Raw genomic sequence first — 24,962 nt, forward strand, 5'->3', positions numbered from 1 at the left:
CAGGTTAATTCTGATCCAGTAAAAGCAGTATCCAATCTCATCTGAGTGCAGAACCAACTCAAATGACTGAACAAGCGAAATAACTTTTCTGTCTACTCTTTAGATGTGACATCCTCCCCCTCTCTCTGTTGATGCAACAGGATTCCCAGAGCTGGAAGTACCACTCTCGGAAAACAATTGCTGTTCAACAGTTTGCTTCTGCTGCTTGACATAAGGATTTAAAAGCTGCTCGCCTGATCTCACACAAAGCACAAAAACAAACTCTTCACCCGTGCCTGCGCAGTGGAGAAATTTCACGTGGAATAGATCACAAAATAAGAACTGTTACCAGTTCCATAACTCATGTGTTTCCCATGGACAAAGTTAAAAATCACACAACACCAGGTTATAATCCAACAGGTTTGTTTGGAAGCACTAGCTTTCGGAGCGCTGCTCCTTCATCAGGTGGTTGTGGAGAATGAGATCATGATCACAATTTATATCCAAAGGAGTCTAGCGTCATGGAAATGTGACACATCAAACAATTTTAGATTAAATCTTTCACCTTTAGAGTAGGTTTCTGCTCTTTGATTTGTTAATCCCAGAACTTGTTTTTTGTCACCTTCTCAAGAACGTCATTCAAATGCAGAGCTTTTCTAACAATAGGTGTGAATCCTGTCTGCGCCCGAATGTTGAGTCAGGACTGACATTGTTCTTAGAGAAAAATTCTACATTTAAATGACATTTTTGAAAAGGTAATTTATAGATTAGGGTGTAGAGGTTAGGGTGGATAGGCTGTGCTAAATTACCCTTAGTGACCAGGGATGTGAAACTTCGGGTGGATTGGCCATGGGATGGATGTGAGCGAGATGCTCTTCGGAGGGCTAATGTGGAATAGATGGGCTGAATGGCCTGCTTCCACATTGTTGGGATTCTATGACCCTCCCCACAAAGGAGCATTTTATCTGCATCTATCCTGTCAAGCCCCTTTCAGAATTCTACTGGTTTCAATAAGATCACTCAGTCAGGATTCCCAAACTAAGCTTGTCCCACTTGCCTGCGTTTGGCCCATGTCCCTCTAAACCTTTCTATTCATGTACTCATCCAAATGTCATTTAAAATTTGTAACTTCATCTGCATCTACCACATCCTCATCTAAGTTCATTCCACATGCAAACCACCCTCTGTAAAAACGTTGCCACTCAGGTTCCCTTTAAAGTGAGAGGAGAGAGATTTAAAGAAATATGCCCCCTAGTCTTGAGCTCCCCTACGCTAAGGAAGAGCCCTTTGGTGTACACGTTACCTCCACTCCTCATGATTTTATCAATCTCAATGATGTCACCCCTCAATTTCCTGTGCTCCAGTGAATAAAGTCCCAGCCTCTCTTATAACTCAAACCCTCCAGTCTTGGCAACATCCTGGTAAATCTTTGCTGAACCCTCTCTAATAGAATTCTTCCTATTACAGGGACACTAGAAGCATACTCAGTACTCTGAAAGTGGCTTCACCAACATCCTGCACAACCTCAACATGATGTCCCAACCCCTCTACTCAATGGTGTGAACAATGAAGGCAAGTTTGCTAAATGCCTTCTTGACCACCCTGTCTAGCAGCGATGCAACTTTCAAAGAACTGTGAACCTGAACCCCATCATGTCTCTCTTTTACAGCACGACACAGGGCCCTACCAAAATCTGTACAAAGTCCTGCCCTTCCTTGTTTTAGCAAAATGCAAGCCTTGCTTTTATTAATACCTCACTCATACACACGTGCTCTCTCAGACACCCACACATACACCCCCAACACACACACAGGCATATACTCCATCACACTCTCACTTTACCAAGCATGCGCACACACACTTACATGCACGCATTCACACATCACTTTGTGGGCAAACTTGTATTGGCAGAATTATGTTTGCAGATACATTCTACTTTGCTCACAAAGTGCACAAACTGCAGGCAGTCAATCCGTGTAATATTTTATAAATTCCGACTTTGGAATGAGAACCAGTCTGATTCAAGATTGGGATACTGACAGACTCGAACCTCACACCTTTAATGCATTGTCTGGGCTGAGGTGTCACGTTTTAAAAAAAAACCTTTAGTCATCTCGAGAACGTGAATTAATAGTAGTTCTGGGATTCACAGATTAATGAACTGAAACCTGCAACTCAGTCTAAAAGGTGAAAGACTTAACAGCAATCTTGGTTTTTAATATGTCATTTCAGTTGCATGACACTGTGATCTTTTGCTATAAAATCTGTGTCTTATGATTGTGCTCCACAGTTACGTGATGAAGGAGCAGCGCTCCAAAAGTTCATACTTCCAAATAAACCTGTTGGACGATAACCTGGTGTTGTGTGATTTTTAACTTTATCCAGCCCAGTCCAACATCGGCTCCTCCACACCGTTTCTAGTGAACACAGCCCACACCACCCGATGCTGCCAGGTAACCTTACAACGCTGATGAAACGACACACTCTGCAGTCATGAAAAATTGACAATTTCTCACGATACTGGCTGCTCATTCACTGATCCATCTGATACACGACATAGTGCAGGAGGCTGAAAGAAATGAGTAGGTTTAAAACAAAAACGTCTCGGAGCTCAAAGCCTTCAATGAGAGTCTGAGCTCGGCGTTAAGTTCACTTAACCTTTATTGTGACTCAACTTTGTTACAGCTTCAAATCCCCCTCAGCAAAAAAAAGCAGAGAAAAAGCAGCTGCTTTTTAAACGGGGGGATGTGACTACAGTGTGTTTTGGTTTTGGTCTCGGACCACTGCCTGTGTAGTCACCTTTGCAGTTGTTTTTACGTATTTATCAACTGCAAAGTAGGTCGAACCTCCACGTGGTTCCCCCTGGTAACGACCGAAACGAGGAGGCTCTTGACGGTGGCGATTTTAAGCTGTTTGTTGGCGTTTTGGTTCGGGTTTTATCAGTGTTTTACCATTGTTTTATCTCTGGTTATCTTTGGTTTTACCTGGTTTTGCCTGTACTTTGCGCCACGGGCGGTTTTATCGTTTTACCGTTGTTGGAGCGTTATTCGGAGTAGGCCGGCTAATACGACCTTCCTGTGAAAGATACGAGACGGCTGGTGACCTTTCGGTCTGTGAGAAACTAAATCTGGTCGAGGCGTGTATGGCTGATTCCAGAATATCCGGTTGGGTGGGAGACCGGGTAAACAACCGCCCCGCACGGTGGCTATTGGCGGCTCCGTGCACAAAATGTGCCAGCCAAACCCGAATTGTTCAATCCGTCTCTACCCAGACACAGACGGACGAGACTATACGATTTGTTCCGGCTAGGTTGTCCTCGGGCAGGCACGGGGACACCGTTAACAGTGCCCAGAACAGTACTGCGGAAATTCGAATGGATATGCTGAGAGAGAAGGCCCCTCTACAGCGTAGTCCACTTAAGAGCTGGACAATTTTTAATTCGAATTTTAAAGGGCCCTTTAATTTTAATTGTAGCGGAGTTCCGGAGAGCGAGGATGAGAAAGGGGATGAAAGGATTATCCATCCAATAATTGCAGAGAAACCTGAGGAACTAGAAGTAATTATTAACTACCCCATAGATGATTTTAAGTGTAAATATTGTAAGAATATTTATAACACAACGGGGGGTTTTAGGAAACATCTTAAAATATGCAAAGGGATTAAGGCCATTAGGATAAGGTGCTGTAAGTGTAGCTGGGAAGGGAGCTACCAGGCAGTGGCTTGTCACTTCTCAAAGTGTACCAAGGGGGTTATTGATAATTTAAATGTTGAGTCGGTGCTAGTGAGAATAGTGGTAGCAATAATTTGGAGATGGAATTGAAGAAGTATTTATGTGATTTATGTCCTTTAAGATTTAGTACAGCCAGAGGCCTTGGGCAGCATGAGCGGCATGCACACCCTAGTTTGAGGAATGAGAAGAGGAAGATAAAGAGCAGTGAGGGTAGGAAGAAAGATGTTAGTAAGGAGAGCAATAGGAAGGGTCTGTGGTCAGCTGAGGAAGTGGATATGTTGCTAAAATTAGAGTTAGAATTTGCCGGCAGTAGGAATATTAATAAATTGATTGCGGAAAGGTTAGGATCAAAGACTGCAAAGCAAATCTCAGATAAAAGGCATCTGTTAACCAAGAAAACTAAAACTAAAAAGAATGATAAAAAGATTGAAGTAGATGATGAGATATTGTCGAATAGTAATGTGGATGAGGAAGAAGAGGAAAATAATGAGATTGTGGATAGGTTACAAGAAGGGATAGATAGTATTCATAATGATATTAATAATTTGGATTGCCCGGAGGGATCAGTGGATGAACTACTTAATTTAATTGAAGTGAACCTGGGTAGGAATAAAAAGGGGAAAAATGAGTATGAAAAGATTATGAAGATGATCCTAAATAAGATAGAAAAGAAGAATAAAGAAAACATTAGCAATAAGACTAAACATAATAAGATAGAGAATAAGATAGAGAAGAAGAGTAAAGAAAACATTAGCAATAAGACTAAACATAATAAATGGACAGATGTTAAAATAAAGGATAGTGGAGTAAGGAAGAATAAGAAGGTTAGTGGTGCAAAAAGTAGATATGGTAAGAAAAAAGGAAAATTTAAAGAGATGCAGGTCCTTTTTAAAACAAAACATCAATATTTAGCTAGAACCCTAATGGGTGCTCCGGGTAGAAGCAAGTGCCCTCTAGAAAAGAAAGATTTAGAAGATTATTTCAAGGGTAAATTGACAAAGGTTAATGAGAAGAATAATTTGAGGTGTTTTGCAAAGTATAATAATCAGATAGAGGAATCCCAGTTTGCAATTCTAACGGGACCTGTAGCGGTAGAAGATGTTGATCGTGCCATTAAGGCGATGGACATCAAGACTGCTGCGGGTCCCGATGGGATGACAATGGGAGACATTATTAAAATTTTTAATAAGGATAATATGCTGCTGCCAAGACTGTACTCAATCTGGGTGGCCACGGGCAGGATACCAGACCAGCTGAAGGTCAGTAGGACCGTACTTATCCCAAAAAGTAACAATGAGGAAGAATTATTAGATATTAACAACTGGAGACCAATTACTATTGGTCCAATGTTACTAAGAATTTTTACTAAGTTTATGGCTAATAGATTGAATAAGATTATTAATTTAAATAAAAGACAAAAAGGATTTATGACGGGAGTCCCAGGGTGTGAGGAGAATATCAAGATTTTAGAAAATATAATAAATGGGGCAAAATATAAGAGGAAGGATCTGGCAATAGTCTTTGTAGACTTAGCCAAAGCCTTCGACTCTGTGGGACATAAATTGATTGTGACAGCTCTTAGAAGACTCCAGTTCCCGGGAGTTTTTATACAACTAGTTAGGGATCTTTATGAAAATAATTTTACCCACATCGAGGGTTTTAACTGTAAAACCGATAATATGCCGATTTTATGCGGGGTTAAGCAGGGCGATGCTTTATCGCCGATTTTGTTTAATATAATTATGGATCCGCTGATTAGTACAATTGAAGAGAAACAAAAGGGGATATTCCTGGATGAGGGTGGGAAGGGTTGCCATTGTGCAACGTTGGCATTTGCCGACGATATTGCCCTAATTAGTGAGACGTATGAGGGTATGGTATTTAATCTTAGAATAGTGGAAAGATTTTGTCGGAACACAGGACTGGAGGTTAATATTAAAAAAACTAAAGGGTTTTACTTTAGTCACAAGAATAAGTCCTTTATATACAATGACAAGCCTAATTGGAAATTTGAAGATCGGGAGATTCAATTTATTGAGCCAGGGACCACTGATAAATATTTAGGGGCCAAGATTGACCCCTGGCTGGGGATTAGTAAGGCCAACTGGGAAAATCAACTAGAATTATGGCTAGGGAACTTAAAAAGGTTCATCCCTGAAACCCGTTCAAAAGATTGAAATTTTAAAAACGTATTTTATCCCGAGGCTGGTTTTATCAGAGGTTTCTCTGAATTATTTAAAGAAATTGGATAGTATTATTAAGAACGCGATCAAAGAGATCTTACACCTACCACAATCCATCACAGATGGCATTTTATATGCCAAGTCTCGAGATGGAGGCCTTGCCATAAACCGCTTATCGACATTTATCCCGATTTCGATAATGAGGAAATATGGATCGCTACTGAGATCGGAGGACGGGGTGCTACATGCATCATTTAAATTTGCCGGAAGTAGCGTGGAGGATCGAATGCGGAGGTTGAGTAAACTAAGAGTGATGGGAAATATCTGGAATCCAGAGATTATTTATGGATCGGAGGAAAGGGATATTGTCGTGAATAGCGATGAAGACGAAGACGGCTTGGAAGAATATGGGAGTGCAAATTATGCAAATTGGAGAGCCGTGGAGATGCAAAAATGGATGACCCTCCCCTGCCAAGGTGCAGGAATTCACTATTATAAGAATGATAACATCTCAAATAGTTGGCTACAGAGGATGCAGCACATGAAATCATCCAAAGTGATTAATTCGCTGCTGTTAAGAGCTAACCTGTATCCAACGAGGGTATCATTGACGTATGGAAGGCCTTTCAATATCAAGAATTGTAGAAGGTGTGATGAAACTTCTGAAACTGTTGCTCATATTTCGGGTTGGTGCCCCTTTGTAAAGAACATGCGAATTAAGAGGCACAACAGAATTGTAGAGGAATTAATTGGATTCGTTAGGAAGTATGGATGGACAATCTTTGTCGAGCCACGGATACGAGACAAATCTGATAAACTGTGGATACCAGATATTGTCTTGCAAAAGGATATGCAGTCCGTGGTGGTGGATGTAACAATAAGATCGGACTTTCAGATCAATTCCCTCGAGGAGGCTTGGGAGGAAAAGACCAGGAAATACGGACATCTTGACCAAGAGATAAGGAATTTAACCGGTAGTGGAACCGTATCGTTTTGTGGGTTTGTTATGGGCGCCCGAGGAAAATGGTTTGGGAAGAACTCGGACCTGATGAAGATCCTTAGGATAGAAAAATATAAAACGTTCGCTCGAAATATCTCAAACCTTACTTTATCTTTGACTCTTGAACTCCTGAGAATGTTTATGGACTCGTAGGAACTTCGGCAATATTAGTATTTTATAATTGTATTTCGTTTGTTAATTTTAGTAATTTTAAGTATTGTAATGGTTTTAGTGGTTATAGTTTTAGGAGCTTTTAGCGAGTTTTAATCTTAGATTTTACTTATTTTAATTTTTATTAATAAAGTTGTTTAATTTTAGGTCACATAGGTAAGGGTGGAGGATAGTTGGGTGTTTATAATTAAATAAATCACAAGCCTCACACAACAGAGGATGATAGGGTATCCTGTTCAATGGTTGAAAGCCCTAGCTCATCCTGCCCTGCTGGAATTCTGCATTACAATGTCATTTTTTTTTAACCGTCCCTTTTTAGATCTTCTGGCTGTGGTTTCGCTGGAAAGGGGTTAACGTTATACGTCGACGAGCTTCGTAAAAACTCGAAATGGACACTCCATCGTGTAATGATGAGTGCAATAAATAGCCAAGATCAAAGCGCACTCACTCACAAAGCCTACACCCTCACCCCACCTCACTGTCTTTACTATTGATCAGCACCAAGATGTCCCTTTCTAACTGGATCCTTGGTACAGCCGTAACCCGGAGGAAGTGTTGCCTCACTCAGCAATTTCAACCCATACCCTGTATAGCGCCATCTGCCGCAGCGGGATTCAAACCCGGGAGTCCCGGGAACTGGGTTGATGGTCCAGTGAATAATGGCATTCAGCCATCGCTCCTTCAATCCCCCTGCGATTGTACATGAACTCGCTGGTGCCTCCGGAGGTTGGAGGAGCGGGTGAAGGCCTTCCCACACTCGGGGCAGGGGAATGGCCTCGCGCCGGTGTGGACCCGCTGGTGGGTCAGCCTGTCGGAGGAATTGCTGAAGGCCTTCCCGCACTCGGGGCAGCTGAAGGGTTTCTCCCCAGTGTGGACCCGCCAGTGAGTCAGCAGGGTGGAGGAATTGCTGAAAGTCTTCCTGCACTCAGTGCAGCTGAAGGGCCGCTCCCCGGTGTGGACCCGCTGGTGCCTTAGCAGGGCAGAGGAATTGCTGAAGGCCTTCCTGCATTCGGGGCAGCTGAAGGGCCTCTCCCCCGTGTGGACCCGCTGGTGCCTCAGCAGAGAGGAGGAATCACTGAAGGCCTTCCCGCACTCGGGACAGCTGAAGGACCTCTCCCCAGTGTGGGCCCGCTGGTGCCTCAGCAGAGAGGAGGAATCGCTGAAGGCCTTCCCGCACTCGGGACAGCTGAATGGCCTCGCCCCCGTGTGGACCCGCTGGTGCCTCAGCAGAGAGGAGGAATCACTGAAGGCCTTCCTGCACTCGGGACAGCTGAAGGGCCTCTCCCTCGTGTGGACCCACTGGTGGTTTAGCAGTCCAGAGACCTGGGTAAAGGCCTTCCCGCACTCGGGGCAGCTGTGGGGCCTCTCCCCCGTGTGGATCCGCTGGTGGGTCAGCAGGGTGGAGGAATGTCTGAAGCCCTCCCCACAGACAGGGCAGAGGTACGGCTTCTGCCCGGTGTGACTACGCCGATGAATCTCCAGGGAAGATGGGAAACGGAAGCCTTTCCCACAGTCACCACACTTCCACGGTTTCTCCAAGAGGTGGGATTCCTCAGGTTTCTCCATGGCCGAAGTGTGGAGCCACTTCCTGCTGTGAATTCCTCTTTCCAGACCGTATAGCTGTTTTAGGCTCCACACTCAGTGCGCTGCAATGGTAGGGTCTCTCATCCAGTCCTACTGATGCTGAAAACGTACTCAAACAGGAACCAAAAAGCTTTACTCCTTCTCACAGAATCATAGTTGATAACCGTTGCGGTCCCGATGGATTGAGTGACTGTCAGACATTGACGTCTAAGTGAGGACTGCAGACACTGGAGAGTCAGTGCTGAAAAGTGCAGTGCTGGAAAAGCACAGCAGGTCAGGCAGCATCTGAGGAGCAGGAGAGTCGATGTTTCGGGCATAAGGCCTTCATCTGTTCATTTTCAAACTTCCGTCTTCAGATCTTCAAATACAGTAGTGTCTCGAATTACAAACTTAATCCATTCCTGGTTTCAGTGAACTGAATCAACTTTTCCCATTGTTCGGATAGTGTAAGAATGCTTGGACGGCTGTTCACAGCACACGCACCAAAGACGGACTGAATGAGATCACTCGGGGCCCGAGAGCTTTTGCGTTCAACAAGCGCGTAGCAAAGCAGAACAATGAAACCATGTGGTCGCACATGGGCTTTTTGCGTTCATACCTTGAATTTCGTGTGTACGTTGAAGCAAAATTTTACGTACAATCCTGTTCGTAAACCGATTTGTACATGAATGGGGTCGTTCGTATGTTGAGGCGCTACTGTACTCTGTATAAAGAGATTACAAAGGTCATCACTGACAGTGCAGGGTAGAAATTCTGAACAAGCAATTCTACTTTCTGTGCAATATTCTTTTCTTTTGTTATTCCACATAATTGAAAGCATCATCCCACTCTCTCTCCCCCTCTGTTCTCACTCAGCTCTAACTAATTTCTCCTGAGGGTGCTGATTCAGGATCTTACAGAGCAGAAAAGCAAAAATGTCAAGACTGCCATCTCTCTGAACTTTGAATATCTCCGCCTGAAAAGCTAATATCTTTCACAACACTGGGATACTGCTGAGAGTGAGCAGGTCTGATTTTGGGAAGCAAAAAGAAAGTGCCAATTCAGGGTGAACCTGTCACGCAGCTTCTTTAGGAACAACCAGACACAAAATGGTTATCGTCCCCGGGAAGGTTGGAGCAAAATGCGACGTCAAGGCATTAACATTGACAGTAGAGAGAAAGTGAACCTACTCGGGGCGGCACGGTGGTAAGCACTGCTGCCTCACAGAGCCAGAGACCCAGGTTCAATTCCCACCTCAGGCGACTGACTGCGTGGAGTTTGCACATTCTCCCCGTGTCTGGGTGGGTTTCCTCCGGGTGCTCCAGTTTCCTCCCACAGTCCAAAAATGTGCAGGTTAGCTGAATTGGCCATGCTAAATTGCCTGTAGCGTTAGGTGAAAGGGTAAATGTAGGAGAATGGGTCTGGGTAGGTTGCGCTTCGGCGGGTTGGTGTGGACTTGTTGGGCCGAAGGGCCTGTTTCCACACTGTAAGTAATCTACTCACGTGGCAAATGTTAGTGCAACGCCAGAGTCGTAGAGATATATAGCACAGAAACAGACCCTTCTGCTCAACACAACTGTACTGACCAGATATCCTAAATTAATCTCGTCCCATTTGCTGGCATATTGCCCATAGCTGGGTTCATCCCCACCCCCTGTCCTGAGACCTTGATGCCTCCAAGCTGACCCTCAAAGGTTTGGTTTGTCCCTCCATTCTTACCCAGTTGTCTTTTGTAGGTTTTGAAAACTTTCCCAATCCTCTGAGTATAGGATTTGGGAAGTTATGTTATAGCTGTACAGGACATTGATTAGGCCACATTTGGAATATTGTGTGCAATTCTGATTTCCTTACTATTGGTAAGACATTATGAAACTTGAAAGGGTTCAGAAAAATTTACAAGAATGTTGCCAGGGTTGGAGGATTTGATCTATAGGGTGGCTAGGGTTGTTTTCCCTGGAGCGTTGGAGGCTACAGAGTAACCTTATAGAGGTTTACAAAATCATGAAGTGCATGGATAGGATAAAGAGCGGGGGGGCGGGGGCAGTGGTCCAGAACAAGAGGCCATAGGTTTAGGGTGAGAGGGGAAAGATACAAAAGAGATCTGGGGGGCAACTTTTTCACACAGAGGGTGGTACATGTTTGGAATGAGCTGCCAGAGGAAGTGGTGGAGGTTAGTACAATTGCAATATTTAAAAGGCATCTGGATGGGGTATATGAATGGGAGAGCTTTCAAGGGATCCTGGCCAGGTGCCGACTGGTGGGACCGCATTGGGTTGGGATATCTGGTCGGCATGGATGAGTTCGACCAAAGGGTCTGTTTCCATGCTGTACATCTCTATTACTAATTGGACTAAAGGGTCTGTTTCTGTGCTGTATGACTCTGGAACTGTTCTATACTGGTCTTAAAACCATGTTCTTGCCTTCCCCCACAAACATCCACTTCTTTGTTGTTCAAAAATCAGATGAACTCAGCCTTGAATATATTCAATGACCCTCTAACTGCAGGAAGACACCCCCACTTCTGAACTCAATTCCTCTTGCTAATATAATGCTTGCCTTGCTGATTGCCTGCTGCACCTGTCTGACAACTGGCAGTGACTGGAGTAGGAGGACACTGAGGTCTCTTTGCTCATCAACACATCAGTCTAGATGAAGGGCTCGTGCCCAAAACGTCAACTCTCCTGCTCCTCAGATGCTGCCTCACCTACCGTGCTCTTTCTGTGCCACAATTTTTGACCATGATCTCCAGCATCTGCAGTTCTCACTTTCTCCACATCCAAATACATCTCCATTTAAACAATGCACCTCCTTTCTGTTTTTCTTTGCCACAGCCAAGGCTATAACTTCATATTGTGGTACTGCATTTGCCCTGTGTTTGCTGATTGTGGTCCTCTCTATATCGGGGAGAGCCAGAGCAAACTTGGGGAACGGTTCACAGCTGGGTCCACAGAGCTGACCAGACCTCCCAGTTACCACCCATTTCAATTCCCCTTCCCACCCCCTTTCTGTGGAGGGACCACACCTCATCTTCCAGGCAGCCTACAGCCCGAAGGACTCAACGTTGAGTTTTCCAATTTCAAAAAACCTCCCTCCTCGTTCCCTGCCAGATTCATTCCTCCCATTGACCATCCAGGTCGTACCCTCTACCTGTCTTGACCTATTCCCACTTCACTCCCACCCCCTTTATCTGCAGCTTCTAGCCCCAGCCCCAGCCCCAGCCCCAGCCCCAGCCCCAGCCCCAGCCCCAGCCCCAGCCCCAGCCCCGAGGAAGGGTTACACCCCAAACGTCGACTTCTCCACCTCATGCCTGTCTATTTTGCAAATTGAGACACAGACCTGGACCAACGTTTCCGGAGTCTGTCCCTCTCGGATTCACTCTCTTTTCTTTCAGTTGCTGCAAGTCAACAACTAAACCCCAGAATGAAAAAGAAATGGAATGGGAGCAAGAGAGTGCCATACTCACATATCTGGGACATAGGAAGGAATTTGCAGTCTGGGTAAAGCTCAATCTTTACTCAGACAAAGAGGATCAGGAGTCGCAGCGTGAGAAGCTCATGGTCCAACTTCCGCATTCAGACAATGGGCTTGCTCTGATTGGCAGGAGGACAAGTCTCCTTCCAGTCCTCCAATGCTGCCTATTGGTCAATTAAAAGTAGGTTTCACGGCTTTGTTTGCATACAGCGGTGAGCATGCCCAGTGTATTGCTGACACTGGCAAGCATGCGCACTGCGTTGCTGCAACCGGCAAACATGCGCAGTATGCTCTACGGGGATGTTGGTGTTACTGATAGATTTAAAGTGTCCAAATACCAATGGGGGGAAAAAGATAGAGCCACAATTTTTTTCCCTTATGGCTCGATATTTTATTCCTTTTGCATGTTGTCTGGCTACTCAACTTTTGTATGTCTTTTCCCCTTGTTGTGGGGGCATGGCGCCGAGACCAGAACTGGAGGGCATAGATTTAGGGTGAGAGGGGAAAGATTTCTGAAGGTCCTTCGGGGCAATCTTTTCGCACAGAGGGTGGTATGTTTATGGAATGAGCTGCCAGAGGAAGTGGTGGAGGCTGGTGCAATTACATTATTTAAAATGCATCTGGATGCGGTTATGAATAGGAAAGATTCAGAGGGGTAAGGGGTGAAATGCTGGCAATTGGGTCACTAGATTAATTTCGGACATCTGGTCAGCGTGGACCAAAGGGTTTGTTTCTGTGCTCTACAACTCTGAGTCTATTTTTAGGTAGTATGGAAAATAAAGAGTATGAAAGCATGGGAAGGGTTAGAGCATGGAGACCACTGCCAATTTGTTGCAAAGGATAGTGGAAAGCTCATACACTAATTAGCAGAGTAAGGTTGAGGCTGAAAGGTCACCGTGGCAAGAAGAGATAACAGTCAGTAAAGTTAGCCTCACCTGCTAAATATGATTGACAGGATTGGGACAATAAATATTTGGGACATGACATTAAATATCTAATTAATAATTAGTAGAGTCAGCCTGCTTGAGACTATTGATAATAAATATCTAATCATGACATTGGGTAAATATTAAGTAGGGTCTGGAATGCAAGACCATTGTTGCAAAAGCTGGCACTAAATCTCGAACTGTGACATTAGAATAACATTAACTAGAATGTAGGAAAAACTAGAAGGGGACAACTAAAGAGATCATGGGAACTAACATCACTGGTTTATTGTGTAGCTAGCATGAGGTACTTTTGATTAATATATTTGGAAATGCTGATAAGCTAACAAACACACTGCTCAGCTGGAGATAGTGCTGCCCCTTCTGTCCAGGAGTAAATGCTGGAAAGGTGATATTGTTCAGAGGGAGGAGGATGGTCTCTGGCTACACTCTGATATCTATCAGCTAATAAATGTGGTAGAACGATGGAATTTAATCTCCAGGCAGTTTGGGAAATTTATTAAGGGAAGGAAGGAAGTAATAAATAGTAGATCCCTACAGAGTGCAGAGAAACAAAGGGTCCTTGCTGTCCAAGCTCAGAGATCCCCGAAGGGATCAGTACAGGTAAAACGGGGGATGAGGAAGGCATAGATTTGTACTTTTTCACACAGGGGGTGGTGTGTGTGTGTGCAATGAGCTGCTGGAGGTTGTGGTGGAGGCTGGCACAAATATAATTTTTAAAAGGCAGCTGGATGGGTATGTGAATGGGTAGGGTTTCGAGGGATATGGGCCAAGTGTTGGTAAATAGGATAGATTAATTTCGGATATCTAGTGAGCATGGATGAGATGGACTGTTTCTGTGCTGTACAGCTCTATGGCCATCCACTTCATTTTGAAATGTTTTCACGACCACTTGGAACAGCCTGTTAGGGTTCAGAGTGTGCCAGGTCCTGACACCTCCCTCCTCACGTCTCCTGTGCATTTTGAATCAATAATACCAGGTGTGTGTTACTGAGTTAGTACACAGACACATACAAAATAATCAGAATTTCTATTCGGTACAGACAGTGATGACTTGTTTCAACTTTGCTAACAGGGTATCAGAAGGGGAGGATCTGCAGACAGAAATCTTGGAAGAAATTCCATAACAAGATCTGACAGGTTCACTCAATATCATTGGGGGGTTGAGTCTGGAAAGAGAAATCCATTTGACCTGCTTCAAAAGGTACTGGACATCAGCGTGAGCAGGGAAGCACTCAGAGAGGAACACACCAGTGAACTGAGCTTTAACTGGTTACACAGAATGAGTGTGTGTGTCCCAGTGAGCTGACTATGGGAAGGAGCTTTAACCAGTTATACAGACTGAGAGGGAGGCTGGGGCATTTATTTTACCCTGGAGCATCAGAGCCTGAGAGGTGACCTTAGAGAGGTTTATAAAATCATGAGGGGCATAGATAGGGCAAATAGCCTCGGTCTTTTTCCCCAGGGTGGGGGAGTCGAAAACTAGAAGGCATAGGTTTAGGGTGAGAAGGGAAAGATTTAAAAGGGGCCTAAACGACAACCTTTCATGCAGAGGGTTATGCATGTATGGAATGAACTGCCGGAGGAAGTGGTGGAGGTGGGTACAATTGCAACATTTAAGAGGCATTTGGATGGGTATATGATTAGGAAGGGTTTGGAGGGATATGGGTCGGGTGCTGGAAGGTGGGATTAGATTGGGTTGGGATATCTGGTCGGCATGGGCGGGTTGGACCGAAGGGTTTGTTTCCATGCTGTACATCTCTATGACTAGAACTTGGAGCGTGGCTCCTTCATCAGGTTTTGTGGAGAATAAAATCATAAGGCACAGAATGGATGGAAAAACCTGATAGTGCACTGAAATGATATATTGAAAAACCCTGGATTGTTAAGTCTTTCATCTTTTAGTATGGGGTGCCGTATCATTCATTTGTAAATCCTGGAATTTCCTGAAAGACATCTTCTTGAAATAACTCAAGGTTTTTTAACAAAAGGTGAGATCTCAGCTCTGACAATGCATTAAAGCTGTGAAGTCAGGGTCTGTCTGTATCCCAATCTTGAATCAGACTGGTTCTATTTCCAAAGTGGAATTTACAAAATATTACATGGATTGAACAGCATACAGGTTGTGCATATTTTGAGAAAAATAGAATGTTTCTGCAAAAATAATCCTGCAAATTCACCCCCATGGATGTATATGTGTATATGTGTGTGAATGAGACAGAGAACAGTCTATTTCATGCTGTATATCCCTATATCTACTCGATAACAGATGTTTAATTCTGCTGGTGTAAATATTGTTGTAAATCATAGTTGGGTATGAATAGTTAGATGTTAGACTGAGAAAATGCCTCAAGTTGGGCACTGTAAGAATCGTGGGAGAGCCCTATTTCTGGTTTACTTCCTCATGAACAAACATGAAGCACAAGCATTTATTTATTTATAATTTTGTTCTGTTTTTCTTGTTTGATTCCCGGCTAGGACTACACTCTGTGTCTGGATGGTTGACAGGCTGGGGGATTGTGGCTTGGGTCTTGATTGAATGTTTTATTATTCCAGACGGTGTAGGGGTGGGGGGGTCAAAGCTTCAGCAGAAATCCAGCAGAGCAGAACAGACCAATATCTTACTCTGTGGATACAGGGACATCAGAGGACAGAAATCAAGACCTGAAATCCAAGCTGACACCAGACTTTCCTGAGATCAGTGCTTTGATGAGCAGTATCAACCCTCTACCTTCACCTAGCTTCCCATTTGACTATCACCTCGATATTCAGCATCCAATCCTTGTCATCCCGAAGCCATGCCTCTGTAAGGAGTCTCAGATCATAATTATTCTCTTCAATGCGTGCAATCAATTTTGTTACAATGCACCACACATTCAGAAACATCGTTTTTAGTTTCAAGTTTTGTGATCTTCAGAATCCAGTTTGGATTGCTGGTATATTTACTCTCCTTGTCCCTTTTTATCATTCTCTGATGTTCATTTTCCACATCACTACATTGCTCACCTTGATTTGGATTGGCCATGCTAAATTGCCCATAATGTCCAGGCATGTGAAGGTTAGGTGGGTTAGCCATGGGAAATGCAGGGTTATATACTTTCATAGTAAAAGAAGTAGGAGTTGGCCATTTGGCCCATCGAACCTGCTCCATCATTCATTATGATCATGGCTGATATATCCGTCATCTGAGATCCTCCTCCCTGCATTGTCCCGACTACCCTTAACTCCCATACCATGCAAATACCCATCCAACTATGTTTTGAATATACTTAATGAAGTTGCCTCTACTGCTTCCTTGAGCAGAAAATTCCATAGATTGACTACTTCCAGGAAAAGCAGTTCCGCCTTATCTCTGTCCTAAATCTACTCCCCTCAAGTTGAGGCCTGGTCTCATCCACCAGCAGAAGTGACTGGATAGGGTAGGGCTTCTTCCCCACAGTACAATGGATTCCCACTTTCCACCAAACTCTCAGACGTACTCCCTCACTCAGTTGCTGTCTCACAAACGAAAGACTTCATTGTAACTTCTTTTGCTCCCAGTAAGGGCGCAACATCTTGGAAAGCTGCTCTGAAAGTCCAACCACACTTCTGCATTCACCGAATACAATTTGAGTGTTACAGCTCGGAAACAGATCCTCTGGCCCAACTCGTCCGTGCTGACCAAATATCCTAAATTAATCTTGTCTCAGTTGCCCACATATGGCCCATATCCCTCTAAACTCTTCCTATTTGTGTACCCATCAAAATGGGCTTTAAATGTTGTACCTGTTCCAGCCTCCATCACTTCCTCTGGCAGTTCGTTCCATACGTGCACCACTGTGTGTGTGAAAAGGTTGCCTCTCATGTCCCTTTCCCCACTCACCTACCCTGGGAAAAGACCTGGGGTATTGACTCTCCAAGCCCCTTATAAAGGTTAACCCTCAGCGTCCGATGTGCAGAAAGTGAGACCTGCAGATGCTGGAATCAAAGTCTAAAGGTGTGGGGCTGGAAAAGCACAGCAGGACAGGCAGCATCTGAGGAGCAGGAGATTCGACATTTCAGGCCTGAGCCCTTCATCAGGAATGATGCATGGATGTACAAAGGGGCCTCAGTGTTCTTCTACACCAGTCCTCAGACAGATGCAGCAAGCAATCAACAAGGCAAGTGGTATATTTGGAAGATGAACTGGGATTAGAAGTGGGAAATCTTCCTGCATTTAGGGGCCCATTGAATATATTCAAGTTTGAGTTCATCTGTTTTTTTAACAACGGAGTGCGGATTTTTATGTTGTATGGGTGAAGTGTTTTTTTTGTTGAGAGTAGTTTATGTATTGAATGCATTTACAGTAACTGTGAGAGGCCCTTGCGAAGAGTGTTGTTTCTGCAAAAATCACAAGACTGAGTCATGGCGGGAGGGATATGTTAAGTTAGATGTGCTTGCTAGCAGTTACAAGTAGCTGCATCTTGCTTCTGCAAAAATCGCATGGCAGAATCGTGAGGGTATATTCCAAGAAATAACTAACTAAAGGAGGTGGTCGACTCGTAGAAGCAGATGTATTAAAATGACCGTAGCAATGCACGCCACAGATAGATGTGGTAAAACGATTAGATTAGCAGAAGTAATAAGGAAGTCTGAAACAAACTCAATCTTCATTCAGAGCGAGAGCAGCAACTTCCGAAACCCGTGTTCCAGCTTCTGGATTCAGACAATAGGAAGGCTCTGATTGGCAGGAGGACCAGTCACCTTCCGGTCCTCCAGCGCTCCTGAATGGCCCACCAAAAGAAAGTCGCAAGGCGTACCTTGTGTGCAGTGAGGAGCATGCGCAATTTCAACCTGACGCCGGCGAGCACACGCAGTATGCTCTCTGGCGATGATGCTGTTACTGACAGAATTTAAGTGTCCAAATGCCAAGAGAAGTAACAAAGGGGAGATGCATAATTTTTTTCCTTCTGTGATATTTACCTTTCCTACACGCCCCATGACTTTATAAATCGAAATAAGGTCACCCATCAACTTGTGGTCGTCGATAGGGCGACCAGAACTGTACTCAGTACAGTAAACGTGGTCTCACCAATATCCTGTACAACCTCAAGGTGATGTCCTAACTCCTACACTGAACGGTGTGAACAATGAGGGCCTCTTTCACCACCCTGTCTACCAATGATGCAATTTTCAAAGAACTATGTCCTTGATTTGGAGATGCTGGTGTTGGACTGGGGTGTACGAAGTTAAAATTCACACCACACCAGGTGATACTGCAACAGGCTCATTTGCAAGCATTAGCTTTTGGAGCACTGCTCCTTCATCAGGTGGTTGTGTCTTAGGATCCTGCTCCACAAACACCCCATGAAGGAGCAGCGCTCCGAAAACTTGTGCTTCCAAATAAACCAGTTGGACGATAACCTGTCATTGAGAGATTTTTAACTTTATGTACCAGAACCCCTCCACACCGCCCCCCCCCCCCATAAATCTGTTCTAGAACACGATGCAGGGCCCTACCATTAACTGTACAAGTCCTGCCCTTCCTTGTTTTAGCAAAATGCAACCCCTTGCCTTTATCTGTCACTCTCTCAGACACACACACACACACACACTCACACCCTAACACACACACCATATCACAGGCTTTTACTCCATCTCACACACACACTTCATTCGCATATATGCACAAAATTGCATGCGCACACACACACTCTCATGCACATATAGTCACATAAGTCTATGGGGTGAATTTGCATTTGCAGAATTATATTTGCAGATATATTCAATTTTGCTCAAAAAGCACACAAACTGCATGTAATATTTTATAAATTCCTAATTTGGTTGATAGAACCAATTTGATTCAAGACTAGGATACAGACTCGAACCTCACACCTTTTATGCAGTATCTGAGCTGAGACGTCACCTATTTTTATAAAACCTTAAACCATCTCGAAAAGGTGAACTAAAAGTAGTTCTGGGGTTTAAATATTAATGAACTGAAACCTGCAACCCATGGAAAAAGATGAAAGACTAATCCGCAATCTAGATTTGTTCAGTATCTTATCAGTTGCATGACACCGTCAGCTTTTGCTATAAATTCTGTGTCTTCTGATTCTGCTCCACAGCTACCTGATGAAGGAGCAGCACTCCAAAAGACAGTACTTCCAACTAAACCAGAAGGAAGGTAACCTGGTGTTGTGTGATTTTTAACTTTATCCACCCCAGTCCAACACCAGCACCTCCACATCGTTTCCAGTGGACACAGCCCACACCTCCCAGTGCTGCCCGGAAACTGTACAATGACAATGGGATGATGTAGTACATGCACTCCTGAAAAATTCACAACTTCTAACAATACTGGCCACTCATTCACTACTGCAACCGATACACAACATTGGAAACATAGTACAGGAGGCTGTCAGAAATGAGCACAGCAGGTCAGGCAGCATCTGAGGAGCAGGAAAACCAACATTGCCCGAAAAAGTCGATTTTGCTGCTCCTTGGATGCTGCCTGACCTGCTGTGCGTTGCCAGCACCACTCTCATCTTGACTGTGATCTCCAGCATCAGCAATTCTCACTTTCATCTGAAAGAAATGAGCAGTTTTAAAACAAAAACCTGTTGCAATTCAAAGCTCTCAATGAGAGCCTGAACTCGGTGTGAAGTTCAGGTAAATCTTTATTGCGACCCAACTTTGTTACAGCTTCAGAATCTCTCAACAGAAAGGCATAGAAAAAGTAGCAATGTTTTAAAAACAGCTCACAGTCAAAGTGCACACACTCCCTCCAACCCCTCACTTTCTTCATTATCAGTCACCACCAAGTTGTCCCTTTGTAATTGGATCCTTGGTACATCCTGAACCCGGAGAAAGTATTGCCTCACTCCGCAATTTCAACCCGTATCCTGTATCCAAGTAAGTTGGATGGGAGGAGCAGAGTCAATCATACTACTGTGGGTCTGGAGTCACGTGTAGGCCAGATCGGGTAAAGGATGCAGCTGGGATGACTGAGTGAATCCTCTCCCACAACGACAGTTTCTTTCCCTTAAAACGAACTGAGTGAATAAGGTGGGAGTTTTCTTCCACCCCCACCCCACCGACATTGGTTTCACTGTTAGATTCTGAACTCCAGATTTCTGACTAAATTCCAATTCCACCATCTGCTGCGGTGGGAATTGAACCCGGGAGTCCCCGGAACCAGGTTGATAGTCCAGTCGATAATGGCACTCGACCGTCATTCCTTCAATCCCCCTGCGATGGCACTTGAACTCGCTGGTGGCTCCGCAGGTAGGAGGAGTGGGTGAAGGGCCTCTCCCCCGTGTGGACCCACTGGTGGTTCAGCAGGTTAGTGGAATGCTTGAAGACCGTCCCACACTCGGGGCAGCTGAAGGGCCTCTCCCCCATGTGGACCCGCTAGTGTGTCAGCAAGTGAGAATACCTGAAGGCCTTCCCACACTCTGTAAGGGAACAGCCTCTTCCCAGTGTGGGCCTGCTGGTGGCTTAGCATGTTAGAAAAATTGGTGAAGGCCTTCCCACACTCGTGGCAGCTGAAGGGCCTCTCCCCCATGTGGACCCACTGGTGGGTGTGGAAGTTGGTGGAATCTCTGAAGCCCTTCCCACAGACAGGGCAGGGGAATCGCCTCTCCCCAGTGTGGCTGCGCCGATGAGTCTCCAGGGCTGATGGGAAACAGAGGCCTTTTTTGCAGTCGCCACACTTCCACGGTTTCTCCATAAGGCGGGATTCCTCTGGTTTCTCCATGACCGGAGCTTCAGCCACACACAAACGTGTGCAGAGTTTATCCCCACCGTGAATTCCTCTTTCCAGGCCGTATAACTGTTTCAGGCTCCACACTCAGTGTGCTGCAACAGTAGGGTCTCTCATCCAGTCCCACTGATGCTGAAAACGTACTTAAACAGGAACCAAAACGCTTTGCTCCTTCTCACAGAATCATAGTTGAAAACCGTTGCGGTCCAGATGGATTGAGTGACTGTCAAAGTGAGGACTGCGGATGCTGGAGAGTCAGATTTGAAAAGTGCAGTGCTGGAAAAGCACAGCAGGTCAGGCAGCATCTGACGAGTAGGAGGGTTTCAGGCTTAAGGCCTTCATCTGTTGATTTTGAAACTTCTGTCATCAGATCTTCAAATACTCCGTAAAAAGAGATTACAAAAGTCATCACTGTCAGTGCAGGGTAGAAATTCTGAACAAGGAATCTACTTTCTGTGGAATATTCTTTTCTTTTGTTATTCCACAAAATTGAAAGCACAATCCCACCCTCTCTCCCCCTCTGTTCTCACTCCGCTCTAACTAATTCCCCTGAAGGTGCTGATTCTTACAGGGGCAGGAAAGCAAAAACGTCAAGACTAACATCTCTCTGCATTTTGGATAACTCCACAACACTGGGATACAGTTGACAGTGAGCAGGTCTGATTCTGGGAAGCAAATACAAGTGTGTCAATTCATGGGATAACCTGCAAAGCAGCTATTTGTGGAACAAAATGGTTAAGGTCCCCAGGAAGGTGAGAGCAAATTGAGACATCAAGGCATTAACACTGACACAGTTCAGTGAAACTCTTCTGCTCCCAGTCAGGGCAAAACATCTTTGAAAGCTGCTCTGAAAGTCCAGTCTTCACAACCACACTTCTGCTTTCACCGAAGATAATTAGAGTCATACAGCACGGAAACAGACACTTTGGCCCAACTTGTCCGAGCTGACCAGATATCCTAAATTAATCTACCCACATTTGCCATCACTTGGCCCCTATATGGGCCGGGTGCTGGCAGCTGGGACTAAATTTGGTTGGCTTTCTGTTCGGCAAGAATGAGTCAGACTAAAGGGTCTGTTTCCGTGCTGTACATCTCTATGACTCCAGTCGCATTTGCCATCACTTGGCCCCGATCCACTGAACCCTTCGTATTCATACACCCTTCCACATGCCTTTTAACTGTTAGAATTGTACCAAACCCCACCACCTTGTCTGGCAGCTCATTCCATGACTGCACCACCCTCTCCATCAAAAAAGTTGCCCCTGAGATCTCTTTAACATCTCTCTCTCCCCACCATCTCTCCCTCCCCACCCCCTCACCCCCCCAAACACCCCCCCACCCCCTCCATCAAAAAAGTTGCCCCTGAGATCTCTAACATCTCTCTCTCTCCCCACCACCCCCCCACCCAAACCGCCAACCCCACCCCACCAAAACCACCCCCCACCCCCCCAAAATCACAAAACCACCCCACCCCCCGTGGCAAAGAAGTGGGAGATGGCACAGGGAAGCGTGACACTAGGCACACAGATACATAAGGTGATCACTGAGCCATCAGTTGGCCAACTTGACACATAAGATGGCCGCCGGATGACAATACGGAGAGAAACAGCAGAGCTGATACAGACACTGCCTGGGGCAACCAGAATGCTAGCACAATGGACTCACAACCCAGTTGATTAGTTTAAGGCGGGTGGGGGAGAGAATACACATGAGTAATGAACACTGCCCGCCGAAGTGTCTGGGTCCAGCCAACACACATTATAGAAATGCTAACAGCTTGATACAGACTCAATACCAAATGCTAATAGCCAGGAATCCCCCTTCTCAGGAAGAGCAATTAGCGCCCATTACTACAACAATGGATTTCCATGCAGACATTGAAATGGACAATGTCTGCACTGAAACTGACAACGACTTTGCGGAAATTAACAAAGGCTGTGTCTGAACTGACAAAGACCGTACCGAAACTATCAATGATTCTACAATGATTACCATAAACAAATCATGTTACAAAGACAATAATGTCATCCCTGACCAATTGTATCACAAGATGTATAAAAGTTTCTAGACGTGTGCTCCGGGTCGAGAGAAGACTCGCAGCTGACACTGTGCTGTTGGTGTCATTCTCTCCCCGGAGCCCCGGTATTTCCTTGTGCAATAAACTCTGTATTGAACCTCAATTCTGAATCCGAGACTGGTGTTTTTCCCCACAACAGGAGAGAGAGAATGGGTGGGGAGTGGCAGATGGTGGGGGGAGGGAGAGAGAGAGAGAGAGAGAGAATGGATAGAGAGGAGATGGTGGAGGCCTGGAAGAATAGAAATGGGACAGAGGGTGTGGTGAGAGAATAGATGGGTACAGAGGGTGTGGTGGAGAGAGAATAGATGGGGCAGAGGGTGTGTAGAAGGACTGGCAGAGGGTGCGGAATGAAATGACAGAGATGCAGAGGGCTGCGTGAGAGAGAATGGACAGGCTGTTTGAAGTATAGTGGAATGGACAAGAAGCTGGGGATGGAAAGAGAATGGACAAGGGGTGCTGTGGGTGGCGGGGGAGAATAGACAGGGGGAGTTGTGGCTGGCCAAGATTTAAAAAGTTGATGACAGTCAACATTTATCAGATTGTTTCTGGAACAGAAAAACTTGCACTGGCGTCTCCCAGAAGAGGGGTGTCTCGTATGTATTCCTTCAATTTGTTTTAAAATAATTGTTGTATATCTTAATTGTTAAGGTATACCTGGCACATAGAGAGATGGCTGTGGCTGTTGGAGGTCAGTCATCTCAGTTCCAGGACCGTCTCTGCAGGAATTCATAGGGTAGTGTCTTAGGCTCAACCATCTTCATCAATGACCATCCTCCATCATAAGGTCAGAGGTGGTGATATTCACCAATAATTGCACAATGTTCACAACTCCTCATAAACTGAAGCAGTTCAGTTTGAAATGCAACAAGATCTTAACAATATCCAATGGGCTGATGAGTGGCAAGTAACATGAACGCCACGCCAATGCCAAACAATGACTCATCCCCAAAAGAGAGAAACTGACCACTGCCCCGTGATATTCAACAATGTTACTGTCACTAAACACCCCACTATCAATATCCTTGGGGTTTACCATTGACCAGAAACTCAACTAGACTAACAACAGACACAATGGCAACAAGAACAGGCAACAGGTCAGGAATATTGTGGCAAGAAACTCCCCACACCCTGCCCATCTTCTACAAGGCATAAGTCAACAGTGTAATGGACTACTCTCCCACCAGCTTGGATGGGTGCAGCTTCAACATTCAAACAGCTTGATACCATCCAGGACAAAGTCGCCTGCTTGATTGGCACCATCTCCACATACATCCACTCCCTCTGCCCAACTGTTCAGAAGCAGGAGTGTATATGATCTATAAGACACAACACAGAAATTCACCAAAGATCCTTAGAAAATACCTTCCAAACCAACAACCACTTCCATCTAGAAGGATCAGGCAACAGATACTTGGGAACACAATTTCTTGCAAGTACCCCTCCAAGCCACTCACCATCTTGACTTGGAAATATATTGCTGTTGCTTCAGTGTTGCTGAGTCTAAATCCTGGAATACCCTCCGTAAGAACATTATGGGTCACCATACAGCGTGTGGACCACAGCAGTTGAAGAAGGCAGGTCACCATTACCTTTTCAAGTGGAACTAAATGCTGGCCAGCCAGCAATGCTCATGTACCATGAATAACTTTTAATAAATGGTTGGAATCTGCAAACTAAAAAAAAGTCAACGTTCAGGTGGAACAGACGTCGTGCTTTGATTTGGTTCTTATTTGAGGACGGACAAAGAGCGATATACTGACACTGAAATGGAAATAGAGTTTCGAGTTAAGCACTCAGTGGATCAATTGAAAATCGATTAAAGATTGGCTCGTGCCGTGTACGTCATGAACACATGAAAAAGGACGGTTAAGACGGCATATGGGACTCTTGATTTCATCTCTTTCATGGCTGATGTACTACCCACAATCCCATGCGACCCAGATACTGCTCTATCGGCTGTGAGCAATGTTCATGGTGCGCATGTGTGAGATCGGAGCGGGGCACCGCCCCTTGTCGTTCTGATGGACGGTGCGACCAACCTTTGGGAATCCTAGGAGGACCGGAAGGAGTCTGGTCCTCCTGCCAATTAAAACGCCCGCCATTGTCTGAATGCGGAAG

At 45.0% G+C, this 24,962-nt stretch overlaps 1 protein-coding gene and 1 long non-coding RNA gene across 2 annotated transcripts in view; both read right to left on the reverse strand.

The window, feature by feature from the left end:
* LOC140461044 (uncharacterized) overlaps positions 1-9,235 on the reverse strand; it is a 153,147-nt gene extending 143,912 nt beyond the window's left edge. The window contains 1 exon segment of the mRNA XM_072555829.1: positions 7,751-9,235. Within this exon segment, the coding sequence (XP_072411930.1) occupies positions 7,751-8,629 (879 nt within the window). The 5' untranslated portion in view covers positions 8,630-9,235.
* LOC140460440 (uncharacterized) overlaps positions 1-12,189 on the reverse strand; it is a 252,860-nt gene extending 240,671 nt beyond the window's left edge. The window contains exons 1-2 of the long non-coding RNA XR_011954093.1: positions 12,090-12,189; positions 9,246-9,350 (exon numbers count right to left, since the gene is read on the reverse strand). This is a non-coding gene — a long non-coding RNA (uncharacterized lncRNA). The remainder of the gene's footprint in view (positions 1-9,245; positions 9,351-12,089) is intronic.
* Positions 12,190-24,962: the final 12,773 nt, after the last annotated feature.

The sequence above is a fragment of the Chiloscyllium punctatum genome, chromosome 36 (genome assembly GCF_047496795.1).
Source record: "Chiloscyllium punctatum isolate Juve2018m chromosome 36, sChiPun1.3, whole genome shotgun sequence".
NCBI lineage: Eukaryota > Metazoa > Chordata > Chondrichthyes > Orectolobiformes > Hemiscylliidae > Chiloscyllium > Chiloscyllium punctatum.